At 38.5% G+C, this 17,987-nt stretch overlaps 2 protein-coding genes across 6 annotated transcripts in view; one reads left to right on the forward strand and one right to left on the reverse strand.

Moving 5' to 3' along the window:
• LOC143894512 (uncharacterized) overlaps positions 1-17,987 on the reverse strand; it is a 195,702-nt gene that overhangs the window by 174,582 nt on the left and 3,133 nt on the right. The gene's annotated exons all lie outside the window — the stretch shown is intronic.
• Positions 7,160-17,226, forward strand: Galk (N-acetylgalactosamine kinase). 5 transcript variants are annotated; one of them, XM_077400846.1, is made up of 11 exons: positions 7,334-7,558; positions 7,731-7,877; positions 10,125-10,337; positions 10,584-10,754; positions 11,663-11,885; positions 12,793-12,916; positions 13,125-13,300; positions 13,784-14,080; positions 14,339-14,456; positions 15,200-15,416; positions 15,659-17,226. In XM_077400846.1, exons 3-11 carry the CDS (start codon positions 10,138-10,140, stop codon positions 15,831-15,833), a joined length of 1,701 nt encoding a protein of 566 aa, XP_077256972.1. In that variant the 5' UTR covers positions 7,334-7,558; positions 7,731-7,877; positions 10,125-10,137; the 3' UTR covers positions 15,834-17,226. The 5 variants fall into 5 exon arrangements, with proteins under 5 accessions (XP_077256970.1, XP_077256974.1, XP_077256972.1 ...); XM_077400844.1 differs by lacking the exons at positions 7,334-7,558; positions 7,731-7,877 and adding an exon at positions 7,160-7,323; XM_077400848.1 differs by lacking the exons at positions 7,334-7,558; positions 7,731-7,877 and adding an exon at positions 7,185-7,323 and having other exon boundaries at positions 10,129-10,337.

Consider the following 17,987-nt stretch of genomic DNA (forward strand, 5'->3'; position numbering starts at 1 on the left):
CCGTGGCGGGAGCAGCTCGAGCGAGCTTTTCCGAGTCGGGCGTGATTATTTGCGAGGAAAAATCCGGGATTGCGCCCGGACGGGCGGGCAGGACGATCTCGAAAACGTTCTGGCATGGCGCCACATCTCCGTTTACGTCACGGCGCGGTGTGGCGGAAAAAGGAAATAGCCGTAAAGTTTTTTTCGAGAAATATGCCGCCGACCCGAGAAAGCACACGAAGGCGCGTTAACGTGACGCTGAGAGAATTACCATAACGGCCAATCTCGTTTCGCGTTCTCCGCGCGTTCCCTTCTTCCGGCGCACGCGGAGATTTATTCGCGCGAGCGGAGATTTAGTGAAAAACGCATTTACGCGTAGTCACGTGTGCATCCAATATTTTGGGTGTACATAGATCGATCTCAATCGGAGATAACTCGATGTGTCACGGTATTTTTGCTTCCTCGCTTTATCCTAAGTCGAGATTGCTCGACACCGCAGATTAATTATTAATCTTCAACTCGCAAAATTGGTCTATTATTCTCTTATATATAATCTTGCATACAGAAGCTATGATTAATCGAGAGATATCTCAAGTTAAAACTAGATAAATGCTCAAAATATCAATGATTGAGAATATTGTTAATTTTATCATTGCTAAACTTGTATGCAGTGAAAATGTATAACTTATGTATAATTTGAATGAGTTCGAGCAAGTTCGAAAAAATTTGATCAAATTTCAAGAGGATGAAAGAATTACGTGACATTTGCTCTTATATACGCAACCTACGATTAGAACCTACCGTGTCCTTTTTTATTATTAAAATATTCAAAAGAAATTCTTTCATGCTTTCAGCTTCTGAGGAATGGATTTAATCTTAAAAAAGAAAAAATTATATCGCCAGATCTCACGGCGAGGCTCTCACCGGCGTTCATTTGGCGAACGTTAAACCTCAGTTAGCTGATTTCGCTCGTGTCTCGTAACGGAAGCTCGTCCTCGTCGAGAAGGAAGTCGAGAGTCGTCGCGGGAGAGGATTTCGAAGACAACGTGCAGGCGAAAGGGAGGCAATTCGGAAGGACGTGGCGACGACGGGGGTGGGGCACTCATGTTTATATGCATTGTATTGCTAAAACCCTTTTAACCGAATTACATTTAGCGATTCTAGTGCCGCTTCTGTGTCTACGTAACTTTCCCTCCCACCGCGCCCTCCTTCTCCGTCATTCTCGTGCTCCGCCTCGCTCTGTCGCCACCTCCGTCTCTCTTTCACACGCTCTGAGATACGGCGCGTGTCTACGTATGCGAAGAGCTACTCCATCCGCCTTCGGGAGATCCCATACGACGTGGTGGTGAGCTGATGGCAAAGTTGATGGTGTGGGGAGCGGTGGGCCGATGGATGGAGTGGCGGAGGGGTCGAGGACAGAGGGGGGGCCAAGGGGGACGAGCGCGATGGGGCTGGATTCCAAGAGTCGGAGAACGGCATCCCTGAATCCCTGATTCTCTTGGTAAACAAGTGCTTGGGTGATTCACTGCTTGTTCACTCCTATCGGCCGTCGTTTGTTTCTAGACGCCATTGCGTTCTACGATTCTACCTCGTTTTCCGGTCTAATGGATTTTGGGGGCCGTCGAGGGTTGCTTCAAGAGTCCCTCACGTTCCCTCTCTCGCTCTCACTCTTTCTCTCTCTCTTTCTCCCTTTTCGTTTTTTTTCTCGAATTAGAGATTTTCTAGCATCTTTCGAACGTAGTCCCTGTCTAAAAATACGCGAAAGTTATGATGCTGTCAATGATCTGTGGTAATGTTGGTAATGAAACGTGTTTGGTAACAAAACAGGATTTACGAGGATTTATTACTTCAACATGATAGTTTGGAATTTCCATTAAAGATAAACGCAGATTTCGCAATTTGCATATCACACAATTATCCTAATACAACATAAAATTTAATTTCTTTCTTTTATAACTGTATATGTAGAAAAATTACTATAACACGTACAGTCTGGAATATATCAATAATACAAATTTCAAAATCCAATATATTTTATATTAATATTCTATTTCTAAGCCTCTTTACACGCTTATAGATCAATTCAATTTATACAGAAAAGTTTAAGAAAATTCGATCAATTTTCAAAATAGATTTTTTTAAAATGTTTCCGACTATTTTTTTATTGTTATACAGAAGGAAAAAGGAATGTAATTTCACAATGGTATCACGAGATATCTCAAGGGTCAAGCACCGCCATCTTTAACTTAGAACGCCCCACAAGGATCACGAGATATACGTCCCTGCCTTGGCTCGCGCGCATCTCGCGGCAGAGTCCGTCATTAGCGCTAACAAGGTTAGCCTGGGGCTGAAGGGGGTGGCGGAGAACCCAGTGGGGGAGGCCGAAGGGGAATGCCCACCCTCCTCCAGCGACCTACCCTTGGCTCGCGCAACACATACACGCGTGTACACGTGCGCGAGCGCGTGTACGGGCGCACACACGTACACACGTACGAACTTGCGGCCGTAGCTTCCTTAGAACGAGGGGGGGGATAATAAGATCTGCGACAATCAACCCCAACGACGACGACGCCGCGCGCGCGCGTCATGACGCTCTCTCGGACGAGCTTTCAGGCGACGTCCGTCACGTTACGCGCACATCTATTCCTCTTCTCTCATTCTCTCCATTCTCTTGCCCGCCGTCTCTTATCGTCCCCTCTTTCCTTCGTCACACATGCCTACCTCCGCCTCCATCCTGATTTCTACATCTACCTACATCCGTCTCCATCCTTATCATTCGTTTCTATCCTCGGCTCTCTTTCTCGCTCTCTCCTCTTTGTCCTCATCCACGTTGTCCAACTCGCCCACATTATCCCTATTCTCTTCAAGCTTCTTGTTCTCACCACTACGGTGTACTTCGAGGTAGGAAAGCTATCCGCAGTTTCCACGACCGCCTTCCCTGCACGATTCGTCAACAATTCGCATCCCGACCGTTAAGACGCTGCAATAGCGTTCTTCGTGGATATTCAATAATGATAACAAAATCATAAAATTGAGAATTATATTTTAATACGAGATATATATCTAGAAAATGATATATCTCGTATCTGATTTGTTTTATCTTCGAATAAAACAAGATTACTTATAATTATATATATGTAAGTTTTAATACAAGTCAAATAATAATGAGGAATGAACCGCATAATATCGTACACGTGTAATGGCGTAGAAGAATTAAACATCTCCATAAAAACTATAACACAAGAATACAATCCGAGGCTTCTGCTGCGAAGTCTGGTCTATAGATCTTTCATCATATTTTCTTGAGTGCCGTTTCTAATTTGTCTTCCTAAGGGGCAACTTATCCATTACAAGATAGGTCGTCATAAAAGCCGAATCTATTAGGATTAAAGTCATAGGTCACGTGGAATATTGTTATGATCGTCGTTAGCAAGGCAAATTTTTATGCGCCAGAAAAGAACCGAAAAATCGGCTGTTGCCTCTAATGAACTTGCCGACGAAGCAAGAAATTACTTATCTTTAGACTTTTTTTCGTAATCGTTTTTCTCCTTGAGTTCTCATATTTTTATATCGTAATAATAATCGTATTATGTCAGACAAAAGGAAGAAAAATCGACTCTGAATTTGCGAAAAAAAAAGCATTACTTTAGTTTCTTTTTTCTGAAATTTCCAAAGCATTCTACCATACATACAGAATTTATATAATTATCTGAACGAAGTCAAAATTATAGCTCGTTGTTTGAAATTTATATATTCCACACTTCTACCTTTTTCTCTACGTAAGCTACGTATATAAACATTCGATACTCACAGCGCACGAATGCTCGCGCGATATATCGCCGGGCGAAAGAGACTGAGCCGAGATGTCCGGCCGGCGGTTCGGTAAACATGACAAAGACTCATAGATCAGTCGCTGATCCGTGCTGCCGAGCTGTTCTTACCTCGCAGGACGGACCACAACGTTAAGTACGGTGACCGGCAGGCATGGATTGTGTTGGTCGAGTCGATTGTGTGTAAGTGCCTCGGAAGGAGAGGTGGAGAATAGAATTAGGCGAGGAGGTGCCGGAGAGGTTGAGCACGGCGGGGGCGGCGGGGTGGAGGGAAGGGAAGGCAGTCCGAGAGTGGAGTGAGGAACTCGAGGGGTTGCGGGAGGCTGGAAGGAGCTAACCGCATCGTAATCAACGTAAAATGGCGTCGGGAACAGGGAACGGAGAACGGAGGAGCCTCCTGAGGTCGTGCCGCCATTGTTGATCACCCTCACCCTCGTATAATACGTGCTATACGGTTCGCCCAGGGATGCACCCTCCGTGGGCACCGCGTCGAGGTTCTTATATAGCCCGGCGGAATTTTATATCGCGCCCGGACGGATGCGAAACGTTTTACGATCGTGTAAAAGCGCGATTTCGGAATATAACTTAAGACTTCAACGTTGCGAGTTGCGAGTTGCGAGTGCTTGTATATATATATATATATATATATATATATATATATATATATATATATATTGACGCACGGATAAAACTGAAAAAGCTAAATTTTTATACAAAATAATACTACCATTTTTTTTTAAGCTATTAGCAACTTCACGTTTTACACTTGCAAAAAGTTAAAATAAAATCTAATATGTTATACTTTCTGCCCAATTATTTTAATATATGTATATATTTAAAATATTATTTTTCACGCAAAAACTTGAGAAGATATATCACAACGCGGTAGCTTTTACGTTAAGTACTTCCGAGCCCTTTTATTCCTCGAGACGAGGAGTATCTGATTCATAATACTGTTCCGCCCGACGATTCATTTTGTATTTTACGATAAATCCCCGGTACGCTGGCGAGAAAGCGCGCCTCGCCGTCCGAAGTTGGATTCGACCCTGCGGGATGCTCGGCAAGTCGTAATAAATTACGCAGAAGTGGAGCCGTGAGCGGAGATTACTGGCCCGGTTTCTCCCACCATAGCATAGCAGCATCCGCCGGCTCCTATTTCACCACCAACCACTCCCCTTTTCACCACCGCCTGCACGATGGCGATGGCAGTTTCTCTTAAGCCCCCGCCGCCTGCCTGCCTGCCTGCCTGCCTGCTGCTGCTGGCTGCTGCAATTTTGACGGGTGCACGCCAAATGCGGCGCTAATGAAATCGACTCGCGATTCGCGCTGCGGATTCAACGACACGGAAACCGCTCCGCAACGTTATACGGAGGTACATTTCAATCATGCGCTGTATGATCTCATTCGCAGCTCCAACGCTCCGGTATTATTCAGTGCTCTTTCGAGCGATAAGATATATTCAAATGGTGAAGATACGAGTAACGATTCGTACGTGTTTGCACTTTGGCAAAAATTAAAATCAGAATGTTTAATACTTTTGATTTGTTCAACTTCCAAGCAATTAATTTGACACGAGTGACTTGATGGCGAATATATATTTAGAAAATCACGTCTTAGGCATCTCTGACATTTAATCAGTCATATATATATGTATCCAAATTCGAACATCGATTTGCATATATGTTCAATATATTTTGAATATAGCCGAACGTTTTTCTTTCATAAAAAAAAAATGCGAGAATAGATTCGTTTGCTCTGGAACATACTCGAGAACGGCGCGGCGAATTAACAAGCCTCTCGTGATTTCGAATCCGTCCGCAACGAGCGTCGCCAAAACAAAGTCGGAGTAATTCGGATTGGCTGCGCGCGCGGCAGATCGCATAAAAATTCAGGGAAGTACTCTCTGAACGGTTCATTTCACCCGGGCTGATCGTGTTCGACTCAGCCTCGAGGGCAACATACATTATGGTGTGCTGACTGCCTACCATCTTCTCCGATAACGCAATTTAATCCCAAGAATGATATAAGAAACGCTTTTGTGTTATCCGCGCCGTTCCCGGAATACGTATTCCTCCTTCCTCTTCGAAATTGCGCGAGCTGCACGAGTGAGATTTAAACGCGTTTTCTAATTCCCTGGGACTGCGGTACTTTGCTCGCGATAGTCGTATCGAGAATGCTTACAAGATTATATTCTCTCTGATAGAGGGAAGAATCCAGTTAAATGGGATTTTTTAATATGACTCAAAAGTATCAGTCTAGTTTCTTTCAGAGGGGAAAGAAAATTATAAACGAGCATTCTTGTGCTTTAAATTTAAAACTTAAATTTGAAATTATACTTTGTCATTCTCAATTCATCTCTCAGACAGTTTTTGCCTTTATCAAGATCTAATAAAAATCTTGATATTATATACAATATTTATCGATAATTATAATTTTGTGCAACCGATCCATTAATGGTACGTAAAATATAGACATGAAATACAGACACGATCAAACAAACAATTATTACAAAATAATAGCAAAATATCTAGAGGCACGAATATTAGATACTAATTCTATACCTTATCGATGGAACAAAAACGTTAGATATTGTTGCTCAAAATTCACTGCAATACTGTCCAGTGATTGCACAGAATGTGTCCCAATATATCTTACTCAATGACTTATCTTCAATAAACAGTGTTATTGATAACAATTGCTAATAAAATCAACTGAAGATAGATCATTGACCGTGATACCATACCACGCGTTATACTGGCTGCTGGTACCATTGCGAACTATTCTAATCGATAATATAACTCCTGTAGAAACATACGATTTAATCATTTGTATAATGCAAAATGCTTTGCCTAAAAATTGCGTATCGAAAAACAAATGATACACTTTTCTAGCGGAAAATATTTATTTTGTTAAAAAAAAAGGACATACTTTAGATCTTCCAAATATTACAAACATTAAGACCATCAAAATATTTCATGGCAGAAAAAAGGAAGAAGTTTTGAATAAAATTAAAAATGTGTATTATCGTGTATATAATATTTATTGTTGTATTTTAATGTGTTGTAATTTAAAAAGAGGTATTATATCCTGTTGGTTGGATATTATTTCAAATCCACAATTGCAACTGAGTTCCTGAGTGTTTAAAACCTGATGCAGGTGAGCTCCAGTAATAAAACCGTTCAAATTTTAAGAAATTTTTGACGCTAGCTGTGTTCAAAGGCTAAAAGCATCTCGTTGGTGATCCACGTTTCATTAAGAACGTGTTCGAATAACCCGCCACATGCTATCGTAGGCAGTATGGCGAGCCGTACACCCGGCAACAGCGACTCATTCGACGGCGTGTTGTGGTACCTCGTAAAACGACAGATCGATAAGTAACACGTCACGGTCCAGGAGTCGGAGGTCGGAGTCGGAGTACGCCGGAAAAACGCATCACGTGTTGTCGATAAGGTTAATCAACGGCGATAAGGCATCGCGTTATTCAGTAGACCGTCACAAGCTCCCGCAGAACGAGGTACGTTGCTCTGTCAAAGTTTACCGGATCCCGAGGTGCTTTATTAAAATCCGCCGCCGCCACGTAGTAAAGGTTGTTCCTTCTTCTCTGCGTGCTCTTCAGCGAACGGCTGAGCGATTCGCTCAGAGCGAACAGCTGACAACAGCACAGCCGGCGCCGCTAATAGCCGCCCCGCGCCCGTAAACAACCGTGTGCTCGCGCGCTCGCGTCGCCCGTATCACCGCGCTGTTACGAAGTATGTGTATCATGTACCGCGAAATAGTTACTTTGCTTTTCATCACTGCACCAGACCTAACTAGAACTTACCTTCTCGCTTGCGTCAAGCTTTAAACAATATATCTATTTTACTTTAAGAGAGAGTGTACGTTAGTTCGACTATTAATGTGTGTGCGATGTATCAAATAAAGGTCACCATATCCGGCCGATGTTTGTAAACATGTTCGGAACGACGCCACGTTCGGTAGTCATAATGTCTTAGCGAGCGGAGACTGCTGAAATTTTTATGGAATTTTCAATCTTCAAACTTAAAGGAAATATTGAAACTGATTACCCGCGTAAGTAAATGAAAAAAATTATTTCTATTTTATTTGTGTCTTCGATTTTCCAAAGCAGTAGAAAGAGAGAAACAGAAAGAAAGAGAGAGAGAGAGATATCAAGTTTAAAATGATTATTTTTACCGGAAGAAGTCTTTCACAATACCTGCGGTCGCATCGCTCAACTTTCTCTTATGCATAAAAATTAGATAAACGATTGCGCAATGAGCAGCAGATGTTCTGTTGAACATCTGTATTATTACGTAACAAGAGTCACAAGGTAACAATAACACTGATTGGTATCGATGTTTAAAAATAAAAAAAAATAAAGATTCGATACGCTTGTGTACTAAAACATATCTAGCCGGTGTTCTTTTTGGTCAACATATTGAATTATTTGAACACTTTGGTTTCTAGTTATTTATAACTCGTAAGTAAATTGTTGATGTGTTTTGCATTTTTATTAACGGAAAGCCAAAATTGAAGATCGTAGATAAGATACAAAGGAATCGTAGATAAAATACAGAAAACATCGGAAATAATCTGTGTATCATATATCTGTTATCATAAATTTTACCAATAATTTTGGTAAATTTAATAAATTCTTGTTATTTTCATTTAATTTATCACATTTACTCATAATTATGAATAATCTCCAGTATCCAATTGACAAATGTAATTAATAAATACAAGTTAGTCGTTTTTCTGGCAATTATGTAAAATTACCAGTAAAATGATTATTTTCATGAAATTTATCACACTAACCATCTGTATTGGTATTTATATAATTATCGATTATGAATTAATAATATAACATTTACGGCAATATCGATTCCTTACATGTCTTTAAAAACATATATTGAAACCGCGAATAGCCAGTCGGCAGTTCAAATTATCATACTAAACTCTGATATACTAAATCAGAAAAAGAGAGAGAACAATATTTAAGCTCGACAAAGAGTTACCTTATTAATAAATTACTGGATGGCCGAGTTTTTTTGGTGCAACGTGCATAACGTGCACTATCCGAATCTAAAGTATCAATTTGATAATGATTGATATATACTTTGAAGTACCAGGTAACACTCGACCATACTGATAACATTATCATTTGTACCTATATCTTATCATTCGATAAAAGAAACGAGTATTGAAGCTTATAAGCTGGATAATATGCAAACGGCAAACAAGGTCTGTTTATTGTAACGTATGGAAGTTTTCATTGCGCTTGCAATATCTCAGGAAATAGCACGAAGAAATATCTTCAACGAAAGAAACTCGTAAAGGTAAAACGTTATGTTATAGGTCAGTATGTTGCAGCATTGGCCATTCGATTTCCGGTACAAATGCAATTCTACTGTCATGCATTAGTGGCTCCGTAAATCTTATATTCAGTTTATAGCGCATTAACTCATCAATAATTTCACGATGTGAAGCAGATTTATTATACGGTTCGTGGTGCGAGCCACTTCGCCGTGTGTACATATTAAACGTCATTTCCATCCAGTGCCAGAGTTAAAGGGGCGAGCTTGTACTCCGCGATCTCAATAATAAACGTTTGAATAACAGCACCGCAGTGAGCCGCGAGAATTAGATGCTTCACACGGTAATGAAATTTAATCGCGAGGAATTTATACTTTATTGTTTATTAATATATGTTTGTTTTTATCTTGTAAAAAGGTCACCGCAGCATGATAGCACGACCGAGGGCAGTTATCGATTATTTTCGTGTAAATATTCTCATCTCGCCTTCTAATAAAAATTGTCAACCGCACAATTTCCATATATATTTAATATATTACTACATTTTTTTTTTCAGCTATATACTACATGTTACGTGTTACACATTTTAAATTAATTAGATATATATAGGCAGAAATATTATATTGCTAAATAATTATATATAATGCCTTTTAAAGGTATTTCTTGTTACATAATCGTATGTTATATATATTGAGAATAAGAGGTTTAAATAGAAATTACCCAGCAATATCGCTGCAAGCATATCCTCCTCAATGTATTTCCTGTAGCTTAACTTGAAACAGTATCCTAAATTACCAACAAAGTTACCGTCAATACCAAAACACGGTATTATTTAATCATTTAACCGCATCGTGCGTAACGGCGTAATTTCGTTAAACTAATTGTGCGATGAAAATAATGGAACTTTCAAAAAGTTGTAATGCGAATGCAAATTATTCCATTTGGAATAATTGGACGAAGCATCTCGCAGTATTGGAAAGTCTTAATTCTTATGTCTCTGCGTAGGTAGCTATTAGAAATGTCGCATATTGCTAAGGACGTTGATATAAATAGCGAAGATAGCGAAGATAGCGAAGAGAATATCTACGCTTCGACGAGCGAACCTGTGCCCATCTTGGCACCCTCCGCCGATATTTTACCGCGATTAAAGACCTTAGCCGCTCATTTTACCTCCAAATACAATGTGGGGCCATCCTTCTTCGTTCGAGTACCAGGAAGGTATAAATTTCTTTTTGATAATAAATTATCTTTCCTCATAAGCTTTACCAAGTACTTAATATAACATTAATTACACAATGTATTACGTATAATCTAATACGGATTCTATAATTGTCATGCAATTAAATTTATATCTTTATTTTTGAAACGCATGCAGCATTTAAGTTTTATAATTAGCTTCTAAAGATTTTGTAAACTGCTTTAGTGACGATAAATACATTTATGAATATTTCTGTTTTGTTACAGAGTGAATCTGATAGGCGAGCACATCGATTATTGCGGGTATCCCGTCCTTCCAATGGCCATTGAACAAAATATCCTTATCGCGTTTGCGACAACGAAAAATAATGAGGAGATTCATCTCACCAACGTAGATCCTAAATACAAGGACTTCCGATGCAGTTTCGAAAACCTGGGGTGAGTACAATTTGATAAGAGTCTAACAAGTTTATTCAGAGAACAATATTATAGTTTGGAGTACAAGTTTGAAGACTTGTTGATTAACTTTATAATAGTTTGTAAAAACTAAGCGACACATTTAAAGAATAAACTTTCCTGAGATTACTAAGATCTTGCGATACACATCGTATACAATAACGCAGTATACCGCACGTGACATGTAACATTTCCTCCGCAACGCGTTGTCGTGCTCGCAGTTGTGGTCTTATGCACTTATATAGGCACTTATATAGTCCCCCTAACAATTTAAGCCTGCTGATCCCTTACCGCGACCATCTTGGATTATGACGCTGAAGCTATAGAATTATGTGCAATTTATCTTTACAGCGCACGTGCGTTCATATTAGTTGAGATAAAATCCCTTTTCATCTCGCGATTAAATTAATTTGAACGAAAAGTAAGATTGTGATTTCACGATGTGAAAACTGGATTAAAAAAATATAACAGATGACCAACGGATCCGTGTTACGTAATATAAGATAAGAAGATGACATCGTGTCCTCGTATAACCTGGCTGTCGTTTGGATCTAATTACCTCCGCGCTTTTTTTTACTCCCGGTATAATACTGAGGAAGATAATATAAATTTTTTCTTAATCTCATTCATTATTCAATTTCGCGCAACCACCGGATATAACATATAACAGCATATAACAAAATTGGTGTCCAAAAATGGATCATTATCGATATTCCGGGTTTTTCATATTACGCGTTAATTATTACATAATAACCCGACAAGAGGGGAAAAAAGGATATATATATATATATATATATATCCGAATAAAATATTTAATAAATACTGTAATAGTCTTTCTTGTGATGCTGAGGGTTAAATTTCTATAAACGTAGCATAATCGCGCATTTCAGATCTTGTATTAGTGATAGCGAGAGCGGGTCAGCGTGGTACAAATATTTTCTGTGTGGTGTGAAAGGAGCAGTGGAGATAATGGACAAAATTCGCCTTCCACCGAGAATGATTCCAAAGGGAATTCTGGCTGCGGTATGGGGAAACATTCCTCCTAATTCTGGCCTTTCCAGTTCTAGCGCGCTGGTCTCGGCCGCGCTCCTTTCGGTCATACATGGTAGTAAGGTGAGCGGTTTAATTATTCATCTTATGCGCAACACGTTAAATATTATACTTTCTGCCCCATATGACGGAAATATTGGCTCTATAGATGTTTCTCACTTAATTTGCAAAGTTACCCCGACAATTTCTTCATATAAAATTCTTCAATTAAACTTTTCTCCAGCAGATCTACTATAAACGTAGAAATGATATCGTATTTGTCGATGTCAAGTATTAAGTGTTGAGAGGTATTGTGTTTAGCCGAGTGAATCAAATTACCGATCACTGCTTCGTATAACATTCTTCTGTTAATTCCTCCGCGCACTCGGATATAGATCCTATTATTTCTTTTGACGATGACGATGTTTATCGTGTTTACTCGAACAGATATTAAAAACGACATAGCCACTGCGAATCGTTGAGATAGTTTAATATTTTGTATTGTTCTTCGTGCGTCATTATCTTATGTATATACCTCTCAGTTTTCTATATAAATCTTATGTCCAGCCTTTCGACATTTTTCATTTTAAGTTTGTTCTCCGCAAACTCTTTGTTATTTTAATCGGATCGTGAATATGCATTATTATCTTTTTTATAAATTATCACTATGAATTATAATCGTTATTATCAAAAATATTATTACACGGAGAAAATTTTATATTAAATTTTACTATGCTGTCGCACCAACTGCGGACCATTAAGACGCCCAAGTTTAAATGCTATAGTCTTATAGTAAAATTACTATGTCCATAGCATTTAATGCTACGATCATAGCATTCAATGCTATAATAGTGCTATGATCGTAGCACTAAATGCTATGGACATAGTAATTTTACTATAAGACTATAGCATTTAAACATGAGCGTCTTGATGGTCCGCAGTTGGTGTAGCAGCATAGTAAAAATTAATATAAAATTTTCTCCGATTCAAGATCTTTGTGAAGCACCGTTGCCCGCTAAAGCGTCATTTAGCGACTATTAGTGCACGAGCAGAGAGACACATCGGCACTCAAGGTGGCGGAATGGATCAAGCCATCGCTTTTTTTGCGACAGCAGGTATTCTTGACTTTTATTGATCGTACATTACATATTGTAAATCACAAATTACCCGTTAAAAAATTTTATAAAACGTATTTTTTTAAATTAGATCTAAAAAGAAAATCTCATAACATAATCTATTTAATTAAAGTAATTCGCCAGAACACTGTTTGATCGCGTTTAAAACAAGACTCTCATTTTTTCGCGATATTTTATGTTTGTAAAGGTAAGGCCAAGTTGATAGAGTTTCCCTCGAATAAAGGGGAACTTTCCCTACGCGCATCTGACGTAACATTGACAGAAGGCGCAGTGTTCGTAATAGCGCATAGTCAAGCGTATCACAACAAAGCCTCGACCGCCGACTACAATCTCAGAGTTGCGGAATGTCGATTAGCCGCACAGGTATTTATATTTTTATGTATGTATATATTAATGCCGCAAGGAAAGGAATTTTCGTTGCAACTATTATTACATATTTCTAAATGTCAATTTAGAATATAACGTGATTACATGACCCGGATGTAATTTACCTTCTCAGTTCAAATGTCGCGAAGATTTTTAAATATCCATAAAAAAATAAGCGCAAAAAATTATATTCAAAGAAACAGACTCTTTACCCGATTATACATTTCGCGCTCGTTATGGTTTTCGATAAACATTGATCGATGGCGGATTTATTTAGAACATTTTCTAACTCTTAGTTCCCTTAATTCTATTTCCTTCGCTTTTCCATTCTTTCTAAAGATATTCTTCATTTAAGAACATAATAATGTAAAAGGAGAAATAAAAGTTTCACGAAAATATGCAATTAATTATTCATCACTTTCACATTGCGATCTCCCTTTCCCCAACTGATAACGAGTAAAATCTCTCATTTGTGTTTAGATAATAGCCGAGAAAAGAAATATAAAAGAAATATTCAAGAGTTATGCATATCAAGAGTTGTGCACGTGTGGTTCCAGTCCCAATATGGATTCCAGTATGGGTCCCAATATGGATTCCAATATAGATCCCTATATGTATTCCGATCATTCCTATAGAGACTGTAATGGGATCTGGAATGAATATTGGGAAAGTACTCAAAGATTAATAACAATTCAGGAGACGCTCCGCCTAGACTTGGACGATATGGTTACCGTAGTAATGACAGAACTGCACGAAGAACCGTATACTCTTGATGAGGTACACAATATTGTTACGCAATAAATAAAGAGTTTTTTTTCTTCTGTACAGTTCTTAAAGGGAAACATAGATCTTGGTAAAGATCATTAAAGGAGCGCGCCAAAAAATTTCATACATCGCGCTATAAAGAATAATGAAGAAGATAAAAAATATTTTGCATAAATTATTCAATCGTGTTAATTGAATTGATGTCGAGCGAATGTCTTGTCGTTAACGATGAATCAAAGGACCATTATTGATGGTACATTTTTCTCGTAGATCTGTGAGAGCCTCGGTATGGATTACGAACAACTGAAGGAAAAAACGCCTCTCGTCAGTTCCTTTAATATCTCGCAAACGTTCAAGTTGCAACAGCGGGCTCTGCACGTTTATCAAGGTAAAAAAGCATCAATTTTCATGCGCTAGTAAATCACAAAACGCGATTTTAAATCCGATAAATCAATAGAGCTTAAACTCTTTCTTATTTTTGTATTCCAATATATTCTCAATTCTTTCCGCGCGAACAAAGACCACGTTACATTTTCTTGCAAACTTCGCGCTCAATATTGAGAAAAAAAAATGTTCGAAGGTGTATATTAAAAAAGTTAGAAGTTCAACTTTGTTCGTCTTGGTTAACTGTGTTATAAAAGTATTTGAATATTTTCCACCTTATCTGTCAATACTATACCATCAACGGCGTACAAACAACGTGAAAAGTTACAGATCGAATCCCCGAAGTACCTCCTGGTTTTGTGCACGACACTGTACCGATAATCAATCATGTAACATTGTTCTATGAATTATCTTGCGGGACATATGTCAATTGCGACTTCTACACGATTTGAACACCGATATGAATCCTAAACTTAAGTGCCGCAGAAACTTAATCGTACAAAAAAATAATCTGGTCATGAAATATTTAAAATTTATATTCATTTTTCCTCTATTTTTACTTTTATAGCTGTCCCTTTCCCAACAACAAATTCTACGCACGGATTGATTAACGTCGAATCAATTAGCGTCACATTAAACATTCTGCAAATACCTGTTAAATGTTACATTGAATCATTTACCATGTTGAAAAGCACGATGGCCAGTAAACTCGGCTCGATTAACTGCACCACTGCTTTTACACCGCAGAGGCCGGTAGAGTACGCGCGTTCTGCCGTATAAACAAGGAAAACCCCCGTTATGACATATGTAGAGGAGACAAGACGCTTCAAGAACTAGGCAACCTGATGTCGGAGAGCCACACCAGTCTCCAAAAATTGTACGAGTGCAGCCATCCTAGTGTGGATGCGCTCGTTGAAAGGGCCATGCTTTGCGGTGCATTTGGCGCTCGACTCACAGGAGCAGGGCAAGTATATTATTACACCGAGATAAAACGCTATAATAGTTTCTTGTACGCGGCAAGAAAGTGTAAATTATATCTAGATTGAATTCTCTGTGCCAGATGCTTTTTGTAACGAGGGAAATTTATCGGATATTATATATTAATAATTTACTCAATGTTATTTTATTTTGTATTAATTTCACACACACACACACATTATTGTCACTTTTATGCCCCATAATAAAAGTGAAATTTCCGTATTGCAGTTGGGGCGGCTGTATCGTGGCTCTTGTCGACAAAAACAGAGTTCAGCAATTCGTGGAAGATCTCCGAGAGTATCTTTGTCAAAACAGCACAAAGGACCGAGCGGAACTCGAAGATATGGTATTCCCGACGTCACCGAACGACGGCGCTGTTATTTACACAGTGCCAACACTATAATTCTGAATCGTGAAACCCGCGCTATAATAAATAAATATATAGTAACTTCCCTTGGGGTCCGCGTCGTCACGCCGCCCCTTTATTGATATTCCATTATTTTCTCCTCACTTCACTTCGCGGTTTTCTTTCACCCTATAGCCCTACGTCACAAATTTTAATTGAAAAGATAAAAAGATGTCGCACTTGCGCGCTTTCGGCGTTTCTTTGATATTTTTGACGCTCGAGTCTACCGCGAACAGACAGTAAATATATTATTTTTAGACATTACTCCTTGCTATTTAATCGTTAATAGGTATATGAATCCTGTTCATTACAATTACATTAAATCAAATCTATTGAATAGAGTGCCTCGTAATGCATACTATGATATTCTCGAAACTATAATGTCAGGGCTTGTATATATTGTTGCGCCCGTGCTATCCTCGTGTCGCGCGTATATGCGAGTCGCCCGTCATTTGATGTCGCGTCGCGAACCGTCCTTAGTGACGGATGCTTGTTTACTAATATTGATTGCGTGATGCTCTATTATCTATTGATTTTCCTGTTATACCAGATGTTCAGATTTACTCTGGGACGCGTCTCGTTCGGACGTGTCGTCCCGAGCTCCTCTATTATACCGGGAGTCGTAATAAAGAGCTACTGATTTTCTAAACGAGTCATCTTATTTGTGCGAGAGTGTCGTGACACGCGCCGCGAGTGTGAAAGTGAGTGATTGTGCGGCGAACGCGCGGTCGAGCGCAACAATATATCTCTCTTTTCTGTGATTCCTACATTTAAATATTATATAATTATAATGTGTGTTTAACGAGTTGTAATTCGCTATTCTAAAAATGTACGAAGTATAATTAATCGCATGATAAATCTTGTAATATAATTGATATGTAACGTATTTTTGCACGAAACAATTATAAATAAATAATTATACTCATGATGAGAGAGAAATATATCACTCTTAATCAACATATATTTTCAATTTGATAAAGAGACAATAACGCAAGATTAAAACACAGATCACTTTTAGATTTTCCCCTACTGATCACCGAATCATTTCAACGAAGTTATTTTAATTCAGCAAAATCAAAACTTTTGACAATATAAACTTTGTAATAATGTAGAAAATTTTAAATATTGTTTCACTTCTGTAATGCGCGTTAATCGTGAAAATCGTGTTTAAAGCGTGATTAAAAATACATATATGTATATTAGCACGTGTATCCGGATGGCGGCACTAAGCGATCCTGCTTTTTTAAATAATTTTAAAACAAAAATCCCTCTTTCATTTACTTTTTCCGTAAAGTATGAAACAATTGTGGCTTACGACGATGCACGCATCCTGTTGATATTGAATAAAATTGACACGGCGATACTAAATAAAATAATTACAAAAATCTTAGATCGCCCTTGATTGAAACCTTGTTGCGTATAAAATTTTTCCTATTGGTCAAAAGAACAACAAACATCTCACCCACGTATCCCGAATAAGAAACTTCATTTTCCGATTCAATCCTGTTTGTCTTTTGGTAATACAATACTTGTCAACGGATCATATTCGCGCTTACAAAAGTGCCCTGTGTGTATATATGTATATATAGTATTACATATATAGTATATACATATATACACGCGCACACACATGGACGATGAGATATTATAACACGTGCGCAGGCGTCACCGCCGAGCTCGCGCCGATGGGCTTTTTGCGTGGCGAGATACTTAACTCCCAGAGCCAGAGGTAGTCCAGTCACTATGTACATTTAAAAAAGACATAATTCTGACCCAGGATTTTTCTTTTTGGGGGTGTTGGGGGGATCAAGAAAAGCTTAATCTCAAGTTTTCGACCTTTGTTTCCCGCTTGCTTTTTTTACGGGAGTAAAAAATGTGAAAAATGGTTTTTCCGCGATAATTCGGTTTCTAATAAAGTTACAAGGTCGAATCGGAGCTCATTTTAAAGTTTTTTTTACGCTCTACAAATTATGTCGTATGACATTTTTACGTATGATCGATTGTTTTCGAGACATCGAACGAGAAAGGGAAATAAAAAAGTATGAGAGATATTTAGTTTTTTCTTTTTACTCATTATTGTCGTCCAAAATTGCAAAAATGCTTCAAATGAAACTTGTAGAGCGTAAAAAAACCTACAATTTTTATTTGTTA

Source organism: Temnothorax americanus, unplaced genomic scaffold, assembly GCF_048541705.1.
Source record: "Temnothorax americanus isolate GAGA-0224 unplaced genomic scaffold, ASM4854170v1 Scaffold14, whole genome shotgun sequence".
Classification (NCBI taxonomy): Eukaryota; Metazoa; Arthropoda; class Insecta; order Hymenoptera; family Formicidae; genus Temnothorax; species Temnothorax americanus.

Excerpts from the sequence above, each read along its gene's own strand:
- Galk (XM_077400843.1), top strand. The coding sequence starts at position 9,548 with ATGATAGCACGACCGAGGGCAGTTATCGATTATTTTCGT. Across the intron at positions 13,301-13,783 it reads AATGTCGATTAGCCGCACAG|ATAATAGCCGAGAAAAGAAA; the intron begins GTATTTATATTT and ends ATTTGTGTTTAG. Across the intron at positions 14,081-14,338 it reads AACCGTATACTCTTGATGAG|ATCTGTGAGAGCCTCGGTAT; the intron begins GTACACAATATT and ends TTTTTCTCGTAG.